This window comes from Dipodomys ordii, unplaced genomic scaffold, assembly GCF_000151885.1.
Source record: "Dipodomys ordii isolate 6190 unplaced genomic scaffold, Dord_2.0 Scaffold151, whole genome shotgun sequence".
In the NCBI taxonomy this organism is placed as follows: domain Eukaryota; kingdom Metazoa; phylum Chordata; class Mammalia; order Rodentia; family Heteromyidae; genus Dipodomys; species Dipodomys ordii.
Genome location: NW_012267367.1, coordinates 736,177 through 750,956, shown reverse-complemented (window position 1 = coordinate 750,956; position 14,780 = coordinate 736,177). Strand labels below are relative to the sequence as shown.

General features: G+C 48.0%; 1 protein-coding gene across 1 annotated transcript; it reads right to left on the bottom strand.

The window, feature by feature from the left end:
* Positions 1-1,228: 1,228 nt before the first annotated feature.
* Positions 1,229-12,016, bottom strand: LOC105997706 (chromosome unknown open reading frame, human C8orf76). The gene is made up of 6 exons (XM_013032222.1): positions 11,897-12,016; positions 10,092-10,184; positions 8,733-8,876; positions 6,946-7,397; positions 4,957-5,089; positions 1,229-1,546 (listed from the first exon to the last, which is right to left on the bottom strand). The coding sequence occupies exons 1-6, from the start codon at positions 12,011-12,013 to the stop codon at positions 1,349-1,351; spliced, it is 1,137 nt and encodes a 378-aa protein (XP_012887676.1). The 5' UTR covers positions 12,014-12,016; the 3' UTR covers positions 1,229-1,348.
* Between the last annotated feature and the right edge of the window lie 2,764 nt (positions 12,017-14,780).

The window sequence follows — 14,780 nt, the reverse complement described above, 5'->3', positions numbered from 1 at the left end:
GTTCCTCACAGTGCTGGAGGCTTCGGTGAAGGGGGAGGAAGGACCCGGGCGGCGCCCTTGGCCATTGCCCCCAACCAGCCCAGCGACGCCTCCTCCCCATGGGAACAGCAGAGACCCCAGGAAGCCCTCGAGTCCACCTCCTGGGTCTGCGGGGAGGGCAGGGGCGGGGCCAGGAAGCAGGGGGGCGGGGCCACGGATGCAGGAAGGCGGGGCAAGGAAGTTGGGGCGGGGCCACAGGCATGGGAGGGCGGGGCCAGGGCGGGGCGGGGCCACAGCGCAGGGAGGCGGGGCTCCGCAGGTCTGGGCCCGGAGCCAGCCTTGCCTTCGGCCGCAGAGGGCTCGATACAGGTATTCATTACATTTCCAGCGTGGGCTGAGTGTGCCAGGGAACAGACTTGCAGCTCTGACCACCAGTGCGTGTGGTCCCCTGCCCCGGGCTTCACTGGTCTGAGAGACTGGGGGAAGGTGACAGGGGCACTGAGGCCTGGGAGGAGGGCAGGCGGGCCCCTCCAGGGGACGGACGGCCTGAGAGCGGAGTCTGGCCGCTCTCCAGCCCCGTCCCCAACACCTGATTGCCCACGGGCGCCCTAGCCGGCCGAGCCTCTGTAGGGAGGGGACGTTGAGGCAGGCAGGGGCTGCGCGGGCCCTGGCGAGCTGCCGTAACTGGCTGGGTCAAAGCCGGGCGTGAGAGGCGCAGGCGAGGCTGGGCCGGAGCACACAGCACACAGCCCACAGCCCGCGGGCCTGGCGAAGACAGGAAGACAGCGGGAGAAAGGAAATCCAGGTCAGGAGCGCTGGCAGGGGCCGGCTGGGCCCGGAGCGCACGTCCCGCGAGGGCCGGTGCGCTCAGGCGGCCTGTCCGCAGAGGACGATGCCCAGAGGCCGCCTCTCCCTCCCTGGTGCCCCTTCCTGACCCGCAGCACGCGGGCAGCGGAGCGGAGGCCGGGTTCTCACTTGTGTCTACATGCTGCTGCCACGGAGGGGGAGGAGGGGAAGGAGAGGGGGAAAAGAGGGCAGAAGAGAGAGCGAAGGAGAGACAGAGAAAGGGAAGAGAGGAGAGGGGAGGAAAGGATGGGGAGGAGAGGAGAGGGGAGGGGAGGGGAGGGAGAGGAGAGGAGAGAGGGGAGAGGAGAGTTCTAGCCCCAGTATGAGAGTGTGTGCACACACACACAAAGCTAAAAAAAAAACAAACGCTGAACACAGCCAGAATAATCTCAAAGAGAAGCCATTAAAAAAATAAAACATAAGTACTCAACTTTAATTCGCTGTTTTCCATGATTAAGCAATAGATCCTATCTGAAGTAAACAGGAAACAAGAACAATTTTACAATGGAGGATGGTTTTGCTGCTAAGCCACGATCTGTATTTGTGTGTGCAACTGATTTTCCGAAGGACAGAGATGGTTCTTGATCTTTCCAAACCACTTGTCTTCAAATTCTTTCAAGGTCGCCGGCACCAAGGCAGCCAGGGCCTCGGGACCCACACACTTGACCTCTGAGTGAAGTTCATCTTTTATTTTTTCTGGGATAATATCTTCTCCCATAACCTGTAGCAGGAGAAAAAGCAAAAACAAAATGAAGGGTCTGGGAAGGTAGCTTAGAGGTACAGTGCTTGCCTAGCATGCATGAAGCCCTGGGTTCCATTCCTCACTACCACATACACAGAAAAAGCGGGAAGTGGTGCTGTGGCTCAAGTGGTAGAGTGCTAGGCTGGAAAGCTCAGGACAGTGCTCAGGCCCTGAGTTCAAGCCCCAGGACTGGCAAAAAAAAAGGAAAGAAACTGTCCCAGTGAGAGAAAGCGCAGACGCGGGCATGGAAGCGTGAGGTAGTCATCACAGTGGCTGAGCAGCTGAGGACCGTCCAACATGCCGAAGAAGAGCTGCCAGCCAGAGCTGCTGGCTGGTGCTCCACTCATCCTGACACGGTCCCGAGGCAGTGTGTCTCGCCCTCCCTCGGACTCAGCCACCTCCATAAGCAATGACACACTCCATTGATAAGAAGGAGACTCAGAGTCTCCCTGCTGGTGAAAGGTGAAAGGGCAGGCAGCTTGGGTAGATTATGACTGTGGGTGGGGTGCGGGAGGTCGGTCCTACCTCCACAAGTTCCACACAAAAGTAAAGGACACTCAAGTAGCAAGCTGCTAAGCCTAGCCTTCGCTAGCCCAGGAAGAGCAGAAAGAGTCCTCTGAAGTCAAGACGCTCTTCTGGATGGCTCTACACCATAGACCCAGTGAAGGCACAAGACTGCTCCCTACCGGCCAGAATCAGGCCCCGGGGAGACCAGGGCCAAGTCCCTGGATTCTGAGTTATCATCACAGAGCTAGGTTCTAGAAAGATACTTGAACCCACTCAGCAGTCAGCTCCACCTTTGATAATGATGGTGGACTGAAACTACATTCCAAAACATGTCACACATGTGGCATGAGCTACATGTCTGTCCAGCTGGATGTTGGGAAGAGACTTTGCCAAATGGTTTTAGACTAGATTTCTATGGCTCTTGCCAACCCAAAGATCTAAAGTGTTCATGACAACTCTAGTTAGAAACAGGATCGTTTCCTGCAGGTATGAATCATCACAGATTACCTTTTTTTTTTAGGAAACTTCCAGTGAGATGAGGGGTATTTATTAAAGCATTATTTCATCAGATCTAAAGGAATTTTTTATCATTGTATCCCTTCAGTGTCTCTGAAACCTAACACTGGTAAGTCATACTGTAAATGGCACCTTATTTTTCCCTTAGTGGCACATCAAATAATGGCAGGCCTTACAACTGATGGCATCAATGAAATTAGGTATTTTTAAATCTTGGATCAAACACCAAAAAGCATTCTTTAAAAAAAAAAAAAAAAAAAGCTACTAGTGCTGGGAGGTTGGTCCATGCTGTTAAATCCAACTCTTGGAAAGTGGAGGCAGAGGCCAGAGGATCACAAATCCAAGAAAAAAAAAAAAAAGCTACTAGTGCTGGGAGGTTGGTCCATGCTGTTAAATCCAACTCTTGGAAAGTGGAGGCAGAGGCCAGAGGATCACAAATCCAAGGCCAGCTTAGGCTACATAAGCGAATTAAAAAAAAAAAAAAGCTATCTGGGAAACTGAAAGTTAGGTTATCCTGGAGCAAGCAGTGAGACCCCCATGTAAAAGTACATGGGTAGGAATAACATTAAAATCTTTAAAAAAATTCAAGATGTATTGTATTCACAATAAACTGCTTTGTTGAATGACAACTCCTTTGTACAACTACTTAAAGATAATAAAAGTCTTTTAAAAATTCCAAAAAGAGGTTAGGCTAGTATTAATATTTATGAGTATCAAAATATCTTCACCATATAAATAAATAAACATATACATGTATATGTATTAAATTTCCATGTCAAAAGATCCCAAAAGGAGCTGGGCACCAGTGGCTCATGCCTGTAATTCTAGCTACTCAGGAGGCTGAGATCTGAGAATCCCAGTTCAAAGCCAGTTTTGGCTGGAAAGTCCATGAGACTCTTATCTCCAATTAACCACCAGAAAACTGGAAGTGGCGCTGTGGCTCAAGTGGTAGAGCGCTGGCCTTGGGCTGAAGAGCAGAGGGACAGTGCTCAGGCATTTCACAAAATACAAATGGTCAATAAAAAACTGATTTATCTTGACAGCAGTCATGGGTCAGTGGTTGAGCACTTGTCTCACAAGACTGAGGCCCTGAGTTCAAACCCCAGTACCAGCATTCAAAACAAAACAAAACTCAGACTGGAGACAGGGCTCAAGTAGCAGAGCACCAGCATTAGCAAAAAAGCAGAGAGCACAAAGCTCTGAATTCAGGTCCCAATACCATCACAAAGCAATAGCAACAACAAAACCTGGTTTAATAGCAATCAAAGAAATAAGCATTAATATTTATAAAATACTATCATTTATGAAATATATGTGTAGCTACATAATAGCTAGATCTTCTAACCTATTAAATTGAAAATTATAAAAGAAATAATATTATGTCAAATTATATAAAATTGGTATTTTATAGTAAAAATCAAACACAGACAAGTTTTTGTTTTTCTTTTTTTTTTTGCCAGTCCTAGGGCTTGAACTCTCGGTCCTGGGCACTGTCCTTGAGACTCTGTGCTCAGGCAAGCATTCTAGCACTTGAGCTATAGAGCCACTTCAACTTTTTCTAAGTTTACTGGAGATAAAGAGTCTCATGGACTTTCCTGGGCTAGCTTCAAACCACAATCCTCAGATCTCAACCTCTTGAGTAGCTAGGATTACAGGTGTGAACCACTGGTGCCTGGCTGTTTTTGTGTTTTTTTTGTTTTTTGTTTTGTTGGTCATGGGGCTTGAACTCTGGGCCTGGGTGCTGTCCCTCAGCTCTGAAGTGCTCTACCACTTGAGCCACAATGCCACTTCCAGCTTTTTGTTTATGTGGTGCTAAGGAATTGAACCCAGGACCTCATGCATGCAAGGCAAGCACTGAGCCACCTTCCCAGACCTGTTTTTGTTTTTTTTTAAGACAGGGTCTCGCTCTGTGGCTCGTCTGGCCTGGAACTTACTATGTAGCCACAACTCAGAATTTTCCTGCAAGGGAGGCAAGGGGAAGGTAGAGAAGAGGATGGTGAGGAAGGGCTGGGGGAAGGGAAAAGAGAGAAGAAATCTAGGAATGGGGATGATACAGGCTCTCAGGAAGGCCCTCCGTGGGTAGATCAGCAGAGCCCCTAAAAAGCTGATCTCCGGCTGTCCCAACCTCAGCCATCAGCTGAGGAGAGGGCAAGTGTACAAACTACCACTTAACACTCAGCACTTAGGGTGCTCAAGCAGGCAGGTGCTGAGTAGTGCTGACAAGCACAGGAAGGGTAGGCCCTGCCATCACACATGGCAGGGAGGATGGAGAAGGGGTTGCTTTGGTAACTACCGAGTGGTGAGACTTTGAGGAAATGGTACAGGAGCCAGGCAAAGTATCTCTGTCAACCTGGGGACCGCCTCACCTCCGTGATCAACTGCAGGGTGTCCTCCCCAAGGCTGAATCCTTTTAGCTGCTCTTCAATCTCTTGCTGGGTCCTCAGGTTCCTCTCCAAAGCGAAGGAGATCTGCTGCGACTGGGTGAACTGAAGCAAGAGCCTGCAAACACAGGAAGTCGCAAGAGTCAATGTGCTAAGGTGCAGCTCCACTGCAGGCCAACAGTGGGGGCTGGGTCAGGCCGGGCACGCGGAGGTCTGCCCAGGGCTGGCTTATTAGGTAGGGTCTGCTCACATCCCGACACCTCCTTGCTCCAAACAAACCGATGTTCCCACCGGAGAGTCATCTTCCCCAACACTCAGAACCAACTCCTCACAACGTTAGAAGCAATGCCACAAAGGAGCTGCCTGCGGCAGGCAAGTATCTGGGCACAGAGAACATACAGTGTAAGAACAGGCTTCTAGGCAGACACCTGCCACCCGGCATTCTGGGTTCGCTCCTAGGGTGCCTGCACTCAATGACATTTCCATGCCGGCCATAGAAAATAGTACTGAAGTGATTTTCCTGGCTATACGTAGTCTTTATTCATGTGGTGCATGTGCGTGCGTGCGTGTGTGTGTGCGTGTGCATGCGCCAGTACCGTGACATGAACTCAGGGCCTTATGCTCGTGTTTTGGCTCTTTCTGCTCATGGCAAGCACTCTACCAGTCCAAGAAATAAACTCCTTTTTTTGATAAGTTGTCCAGTTTGTGGTCTTCCGTTATAGCAACAGCACACTAGCAGAGACACATCTGCCACCGAGACAGTGCGACTACAAGTACTACTTCTCCTTCCTGTTCCCTGCGCTCCCCTGTGCTCCCACCACAGCGTGTTCACACCAGACTGTGAGACTCTTCCACACCAGCTCCTCTGTCCCTGTGGGATGTGCTTTCCTCTACACCACGTGCCTTCCAGGCAGATTACAGAATGAGCGAGACAAACTGGAAGATGGAGGTTTGGAGCCAGCCCAGACAAACAAATCCAAGACTCTTACCTCCAATTACTCAGCAAAAAGCCAGAAGTGGAGGTGTGGCTCAAGTGATAAAGCCTAAGACTTGAGTGAAAGAGCCACAGGGAAAGCAGGAGGTCCTGCGGTGAAGTCCCAGCACTGGCACAAAAAATATTTCTCAGCTTCTTTATGTGAAAAAATAATCTCTACATTTTCATGAGTTTCTGTTTCTTCTCTTATAAATTATAGAACTTATTATGTGTACCCTCTTTTCGTTTTTGTGCCTCTCCTAGAGCTTGACCACAAGGCCTAGGCTCTGTCCCATTTGAGCCTCAGTGCCACTTCTGGCCCATTCTGTTTATGTGGTACTGAGGTATGGAACCCAGGGAATCAAGCATGCTAGGCAAGCACTCTACCACTAAGCCACATTCCCAGCCCTAGCCATGGGTATTTCTTCAGAGAATTATTGGTTCCATGAAGCTGCTCATTTAATATTGGAGGATTTGTTCTTCTGGAGTTCTTTTCTTGGGCTTTTTGTAAAATTGGGACAGTAATCATTTACTTAATGAATAGCTGGCAAGGATTTTCTTTCATCCTATAGCTTGGATAAAACATTCTTGAACATAGATGTTTCTAAATTTCACACACAGAAATGGCATGTGTTCAAAGGGCTCCAAATGGGTCACAGGAAAAAATTAAAAAACATATAGCAAGTACCTAATATGATTTTTTTTTTTTTTGGTCGTGGGCCTGGACGCTATCCTTTAATTCTTCAGCTGAACTCTTCAGTGAGTGCTCTACCACTTGAGCCACAGTGCCACGTCCAGTTTTCTGGTGGTTAACTGGAAATAAAGTGTCTTCATGGATTTTCCTGCCTGGGCTGGCTTTGAACCGCGATCCTCAGATCTGTCTCCTGAGTAGCTAGGATTATAAGTAGCTTCCGGTGCCCAGCTCCTAAGAAGATTTTTTGAAGACTAAACTGAGCTCAGGTGTGGGCACCTCCACACCCGGCTTACCTGGCTCTGCTTACCTGGCTCGGATCAAAGAGGCACAGGCTTTCACCTGAGCCTCTGTCCACCCGGCTGCTCCCCCTCCTGCTGCGCAGGTGGGACCATTTCTAGGTGTGATCTCAGCTTGCTGGCTCCCGCTGCCACTCACTTCCCTGGGAGATGCTGAGCTCTCAGGCCCGGGCTCAGGAAAATAAGGCAAATGGTCTTTTCCTGAGAAGGCAGGCGTGACAGTTACGCCCTGTAAGATGAAACGGTTCTGTGTGCGAGATGACGTAAATGACGCTGAAAATGCTGGCCTCAGATTCAGGTAAGTCTCAGCCAATTTCCCCCAGCTCCAAGGATTAAAAGGATGCAAAGAAATCAGTTTCTGTAGGCAAAAAATTGTTTTCTCCAAATTCTGTAAACTTGAACAAATAGCAAACTGGAGGTAGAGCACCGTGGTTAAGTGGTCTGTGTTAGTTGCTTTATTTTCCTGAGGAGAAAAAAAGAAGGTAAAAGAAACCCTTAAGATGCAAAACATTTTCTACATAAAAATGAAGACGCTGGGGCCAGATGCGGGGCTGACCAAGGTGAGGATTTCCTCCCAGTTAATGAGATGCAGGGAGATGCAGGCTCATTTGCATGGGCTGCAGGCTGACTTCCGGTCACCCACAGGCCTCATGATCAGTCCACAGAGCTCAGCAGCTCCCTTTGGAAAAGAAAACTCATCATATACAAGGACTGGCCAATTTAGACTAACTCTGCTATCAAACTTATGCAAATATCAAGCAAAGTAAACCATAAATATCTAAATCTAAAACCAAGCAAACAGAATCCACAATTACAAAGAACTGTCTTTCTGAGGCTCTTAAAGAATTATGCAAGTCTTCAGTATGTTCACAAATAAAATAAAATTAAAAAAAAAAGAATTATGCAAGTCTTATTTAAAAATAAAAAGTAGGGGCTAGGAAGGTGGCTCAGTGGTAGAGTGCTTGGCTTGCATGCATGAGGGCCTGGGTTCGATTCCTCAGCACCACATAAACAGAAAAAGCCATAAGTGGTGCTGTGGTTCAAGTGGTAGAGTGCTAGCCTTGAGCTGAAGAGCTGAGGGACAGCACCCAGGCCCAGAGTTTAGGCCCCACAACCGGCAAAAAAAATAAATAAAATAAAAAATAAAAAGGAGCCAGGCGCTGGTGGCTCATGCCTGCAATCCTAGCTATTCAGGAGGCTGAGATCTGAGGGTCACATTTTGAAAACAGCGAGGCAGGAAGTCCATGAGATGCTTATCTCCAATTAACCAGCAAAAAGCTGGAAGTGGAGCTGTGGCTCAAGTGATAGAGTGCTAGCTTTTAGGGAAAAAAAAAAAAGCTCAGGGACAATGCCCTGGCTCTGAGTTCAAGCCCCATGATCAGCACAAATATAAATAAAGTAAATAAAAAGGATGATACCAAGGCCAAGCTTGGGATGGTATTGAGTCATGTTTTTGTAACTTACAGAAATACTACAAATTCTGGAAATTAAAAAAATAAAGATATTTGGAAATAAAGCTAATAAGAGTCTAAGAAAATAAGGTGGGCGCCTAAGGCTCATTCCTGTAATCTTAGCTACTCAGGAGGGTGAGATCTGAGGATCGAGGCTCAAAGCCAGCTCAGGCAAGAAAGTCTGTGAGACCCCTTTCTCCAATAAACCACCATAAAACTGGAAGTGGTGCTGTGGCTCAAGTGGTAGAACACTAGCCATGAGCAGAAGAGCACAGGGACAGCGCCCAGGCCCAGAGTTCAAACCCCAAGAGGCAAAACATATGAAAACAAGCCATGGAAGAACTCACCAAATCCGCAGCGATCTCCAGTGCCTCCCCATGCCTTCCCAAGTGAGCCAGACACCGTGCCTGGCCTTCCTGGACGTCCCTTTTCACAGCAAGATTGGTAGAGGACAATCGTTCCGCAATACTAGAATACTCCTGCAGTGCTTTCTGGCAATTATTTGTTAAAAGACCAACAAACAAGAAAAGAAAAAACATGGGAAAGGATTCAGTAGAGAGAATTTTCCTAGGTGGAAGTCATGTACTTGATACTTTAGTCAGAAGTATTTTTCTTTTCTTGTGCTGGTACTGGGGCTTGAACTCAGGACCTCTTGAGGCTTTTTCTTTCTGAGACTGGGATTTGAACTTGGTACCTACCACTTTCACTCAATACGTAGTGCTCTACCAATTGAGCCATGCCTCCAACTGCTCTTGAGGCTTTTTTACCCAAGGTTGACATTGCTACATATTCATACTTCCTTTTCAAGATTTTTGCTGGCTAATTGGAGATCAGAGTCTCTAGAAAGTGGAGCTGTGGTTCAAGTGGTAGAGCACTAGCCTTGAATTGAGGGACAGAGCCCAAGCCCCAGGACCAGCACACACATACATAAAATAGTCACTAGGCTCATCTTGAAAGGCTTCAAATTGTGATTCTCAGATCTCAGCCTCCTAAGTAGCTAGGATTACAGGCGTATACCGTCAGTACCCAGCGAACGATTTTTCTAAGAGGCAGAGACAGAATGGTCTGGGATCTAATGACTATACTCATGAAAAGCACCTGTCAGGGAGGAGCCAGAACTTTCTGGAGCCAAACAGCCCAGGCTCAGTCTCCTGTTTACAGGAAGAGGAAACCAGATACACAGATAAAGCCACCTCGTCCCTACTGGTTTGTTCTCTTTTCTTCCATGCTGTGTGCTGAGAGATGTCTGCTGGAGGCCAGCACATAGGAGGTGTTATAGGAAACAAATCGCAGAGCCACAAGAAAAAAGGACAGCAGCAGGCACCGGTGGCTCACACCTGTAACACTAGCTACTCAGGAGGCTGAGATCTGAGGATCACAGTGCAAAGCCAGCCTAGGAGGACAGTCCGTGAGACTCTGATCTCCAATTAACCACCAGAAAACCCGAAGTGGCGCTGTGGCTCAAGTGGTAGAGTGCTAGCCTTGAGCTGAAGAGCTCAGGGACAGTGCTCAGGCCCTGAGTTCAAACCCTATGACAGACAAAAAAAAAAGAATAGAAAAGAAAAAGGACAGCAATTTGGGGTCAGGGGAGGTGTCTGAGATTAAACTATCTTCACAAACAAAACACTCATCACTTAGCACACTGCTTCTTCGATGAACTAGAATTGATGCAACAGGAGCCCATTTCAAGAACACATTCACACTACCTGATAGTCCTGCCGTCGGTAGGCCAGGTCCCCGCGGAACTTCTTGAGAGTCAGAACTTCATCATCACTCTTCTCTGTTTCTTCATGAAACCACTGAATAAATATATACGTAGATGCACACATGGTATGAGAAAGGGCAGTGTGTGTGTGCAGATACTCAGCTCCAAAGGAGGATCTTATGCTCCCTTTTACTCACAGTACAACACAATGAGGCTAAAGAAATTCTATCTCTAAATACTCCTGATCCAAGCACATCTCCCTTGATTCGCCTATCATAACAGTTTGGCTCTAATTTTTTTCTTTTTGGCAGTACTGGCATTTGAACTCAGGGCTTCTGCAATTGCTAGGAAGATGCTTTACCACTTGAGCCTCCTCTCCAGGTCCTTTTTTGTTGTTGTTGTTTTAGTTACTTTTCGGACATGGTCTCACATTTTGTCTGGGGCTGGCATTATACCATGATCCTCCTACCTACAGTTCCCCAGGCAGCCACAAGTAATGCCAGGTCTTGCTAGGGGCTACTTCTAAAAGCCACCTGAGCATCAAGGCCCCGGTTAACTTTACAAAACCATTTCTCTCTTAGCCTGATCCATGGAGTGGAGAAAGACACAAGTCAGTTTTTCTCTACTCTCCCCCCACCCCTCCAATGTCACTCAACACCATGTACCTGACCCTTGATTGTCCTTTGTATTCTACTGCTGTGGAGTCACATGCTGCATGGGACGCTTAGATCAGCCATTCAGCTACAACCTATGGCCTCCATCCAGTTTTCACCATCCCACTGGGAAATGAGAAAGCAACACAGGCTGATTACTTTTATTCTCTCACACAACCTGTGTGCTCTGCATGCAGGCAGCTGATACCCTGCAATACCCTCTCTGATAAGAGGAAGGCTGGAAGAACCCACGAATAAGGGAGGGAATGTAGAGACTGGGCAAATCCCTGATTGTCCCAAGCAGGCTGGGACTAGCTTTACACTAGTAAAACCAACAAGGCTCGGATAAACCGTTGAGTTTGGGAGTTGAGTTGGGTTTTGTCATATTCATATAGCAAATACATTACACATAAAGCTTTAAACGTGTTTTACTTTTCTTTGGCTGGTTGGGTGTGTGTGTGTGTGTGTGTGTGTGTGTGTGTGTGTGTGTGTGTGTGCGCCAGAACTGGAGCCTGAAGGCAGGATCTCCATCTCCACTTGCCTTTTATTGCTCAAGGCTGGTGCTCTACCACTTGAGTTACACCTCCACTTGCAACTTTTTGTTGGTCAACTGCAGATGAACCAGCAGTGTCAAGGATTCTTCTGCCCTGGCTGGCAGAGCTCCTTCAGATCTCAACCTCCTGAGTAGTTAGGATTAAAGGTGTGAGCCACCAGCGCCTGGCTTTGTAAGTATACAGCACTGCGCCTCGGACGAGGTATTTCACACGCATTATCTCATTTTATTCCCGCCATAACTGTGAACCCCAAAAGACGGATTCACAACTATCCTATTAACTTAGAACCATCACGACGCCCCTATTTTGAAGCCGGTTAGGCATCGGTTAAGATCCCTGGGTGGAGAGCGCAGTCAAAGACGTTTCGTTGGAAGGGGGACTCAGGCGTGGAGCCTGCGCCCGGTAACTGCTCCACCGACCCGCGGGTGAGCGGGCGGGCCGCGGGGCGGCCGTCGGGCCGGGGACGCCGAGGATGTGCAGTCGGGGTGCGCGGGGGGCTGCGGGCACTCCAGGCGCGGCCTCGACCCCGGCCCCGCAGCCGGGCTCCGCTCTCAGGCTCCGGGCGCAAGGGTCCCGCGAGGCAAGCGGCCCGCTCTCACCTGCGGCTCGCAGCGCTTGGCGACGTAGGGCGCGGGCGGCCCGCGCCGCCGCTCTGCCCTCTCCTCAAACACCGAGTCCTCGAACTCGCCGCCGACCACCCAGCACCCGGCATCCATGGCGCGCGGGCGCACAGCCTGGAGAGTAGGCGGCGCCCGCGTGCGGCCGGCCCGGAAGCGGGGGGAAGGGACGTACCGACGCCGCCGCGAGGCATGCTGGGAGTTGTAGTCCTCGCGCTGGACGTGGCCAGTGGCTTTTGGGGAAGGGAAGTTGAACCTAGCTGTTTCTCTGACCACAGATTTCCCGGCCCAGGACTGATGTCTTGATTTCTCCTTACCTGCATTGCATCAAGAATTGCCCTGGTGTCAGGATAGCTGCCCCAAATTCTTGAGTACTTTTTTTTGGTTGGTCATGGGGCTTGAACTCTGGGCCTAGGCGCTGTCCCTCAGCTCTTCAGCTCAAGGTGGGCGCTCTACCACTTGAGCCACAGCGCCACTTCCGGTTTTCTGGTGGTTTATTGGAGATAAGAGTCTCACGGACTTTCCTGCTCGGGTTGGCTTTGAACCTTGATCCTCAGATCTCAGCCTCCTGAGTAGCTAGGATTACAGGCGTGAGTCACTACAGGCTCCGGGCTTTTAAGTCCTTTTTTTTTTTTAATTGTGAAAATAGTGTACAGAAGGGTTACAATTACATGGGCAAGATAACGTGTGCATTTTTTATCAAGCATTGTTGCCTCCTCCTCCTTTGTTTACCCTTCCCATCCCTTCCTATACCCCTCCCACGTCCCCCACTGCCCGATCCTCCCACACACACACACCAAATTTTAAACCACAGTAAGTATATTTGCTGTTCCTGCCCTGAGGCTTGAACTCAGGGCCTGGGCGATGTCCTTGAGCTCTTTCATTCAAGGCTGGCAGTCTACTACTTGAGCCACAGCTCCACTTCTGGCTTTTGGTGGTTAATTGAAGAGTCTCATGGACATTCCTGCCGGGCTGACTTGGAACCACGAAAAGCGTGGGCCACCTGTGCCTAGCAGCATTTTATTTTGCATATTTGTTTTAACAACCTTCTGAAAGGCACAACCATTCCCACTTTGTAAATGAAGATACTGGGCTGAAGTAGTTAAATGACCTTGCACCAAAGCAGTTATCACGTGACTACAGAGCTGGGAAATAAATTGGAGTTTGGAAAGAGACACGGCGCCTGAAACGGGAACCAGACTCCTACATGCATTTATAACACATAAGACATGGAAATTTAGGGGCTTGATCAGGGAAAATTTCTTCTGCTTGGAGAAAAACATCAAATCTCCATATCCTAAGATTAATATTTACTGGAATTTTTAGACTTTGAAGACATTCATTGATAACTGGCAATTAAGAGATGGTGGACAAAATACTGTTCTCAATTCAGTCTTATTGGACCGTGTTTCACAGTGGGCCATAGTTTCCCCCCCCCCATTTTTCTGTTTTTCCTAACTCTCTCTAGTTATTAACCACCTGTCAAGATTCTTGGAAAATCCGATCCACTGCTCCCAGGTTTCAGAACTCATTTGTGGGACAACTACTCCCCATCCTATACTCTTCAGCCCATTTACCCCACTGGTCCCCCTGGACAGCCATGATCTACTGATGAATTCATCAGGGAAGTGCATTTTAAAAAGCAAATTTTTGAAAATGTATTTTTCATTTTCCCAACAACAATATAATACTAGGAAAAGCTTGAAGGATTATAGGAAAAGGTTGAAGAACTGCCAAGTCAAAGGCAGTATTGCAGAATATTGAAGGTCTCATAATCCCTATCTACCAGCTATGCCACCCAATTTGTGAAATAGGCATTGACTAACACAAAGTGCCTATCAGATAGCAAGAGGTTCACATAATGTTTATTCCAAAATCTTGCTCCACCCCTGGGCATGGGGGTGTACTCCTGTGATTCCCTAACTGGCAGGCTGGGGCAGACCATGGAGCCATTCAGGTCAGTATGAGCTATGCAGCAAGACTCTTCTGTCTCAAACAGTAGAGGTAGCTTTTTTTTTTTTTTAAGTCAGATTGTTCTTGGAATTTCCATCCTCTTCCATTCTGAGGTATTGCCTATTTCTTTAGTCTTCATTATTTAGTGCTGGATCTGAGGCTTGAACTCAGAGTCTGGGTGCTGTCCCTTAAGCTTAAAACTTTTTTATTATGGAGTTGATTGTGTACAGAAGGGTTGCAGTTATGTAAGTTATGTAATGAATACATTTCTCTTGGGACTGTGTCACCTCCCATTCCCCCACTCCTAATTGTACAGTTCATTTTCAACCTAGGAGCTAGTGAATACCACTGCTGTATTTGTTCCCTTTGTCCTTCCGTTTCTGTGCCCCTGTTACTTTCCCAAAGACAGATAAAGGAACAAAAAAAATACAAAAATAAAAACAGTAACAGAAAAATCCTCTTGTTCCATTTCCTGAACCCCTTAAGCTTCTTTGTTTAAGGCTAGTACCCTACCACCTGAGCCACACCTTCATGTCTGGCTTTTTGCAGGAGATACAAGTCTCAAAGATATGTCTGCCTGGGCTGGGATACAAGTCTCAAGGATATGTCTGCCTGGGCTGGCTTTGAACCTCAATTCTCTGATCTCAGCCTCCTGAATAGCTAGGGTTACAAGTGTGAGCCACTAACACCCAGCTTGGAATTCATTTTTGACAAGGGCTGCTAAGGTTCATTCAATGGGGACTGGGGGGAAAGATAATTATTTCAACAGAGGTAACACATGCAGAATTATGAAGCTGGGATTCCTGCCTCATACACATACAAAAATGACTTGAACAGGTTACAACCTACATACAGGAGCAGAAGAAGAAAAAGGAAGTACTCAGGTAACTCTTCCAGATTTTGGATTTGGCAA

Bases quoted from the DNA above. Each gene is read 5' to 3' on its own strand.
- LOC105997706 (XM_013032222.1), bottom strand. From the start codon at position 12,013: ATGGATGCCGGGTGCTGGGTGGTCGGCGGCGAGTTCGAGGACTCGGTG. The intron at 10,185-11,896 runs GTGAGAGCGGGC...ATATTTATTCAG, and splicing joins CCAAGCGCTGCGAGCCGCAG to TGGTTTCATGAAGAAACAGA. The intron at 1,547-4,956 runs GTGAGGCGGTCC...CTCCTGCTACAG, and splicing joins CCCTGCAGTTGATCACGGAG to GTTATGGGAGAAGATATTAT.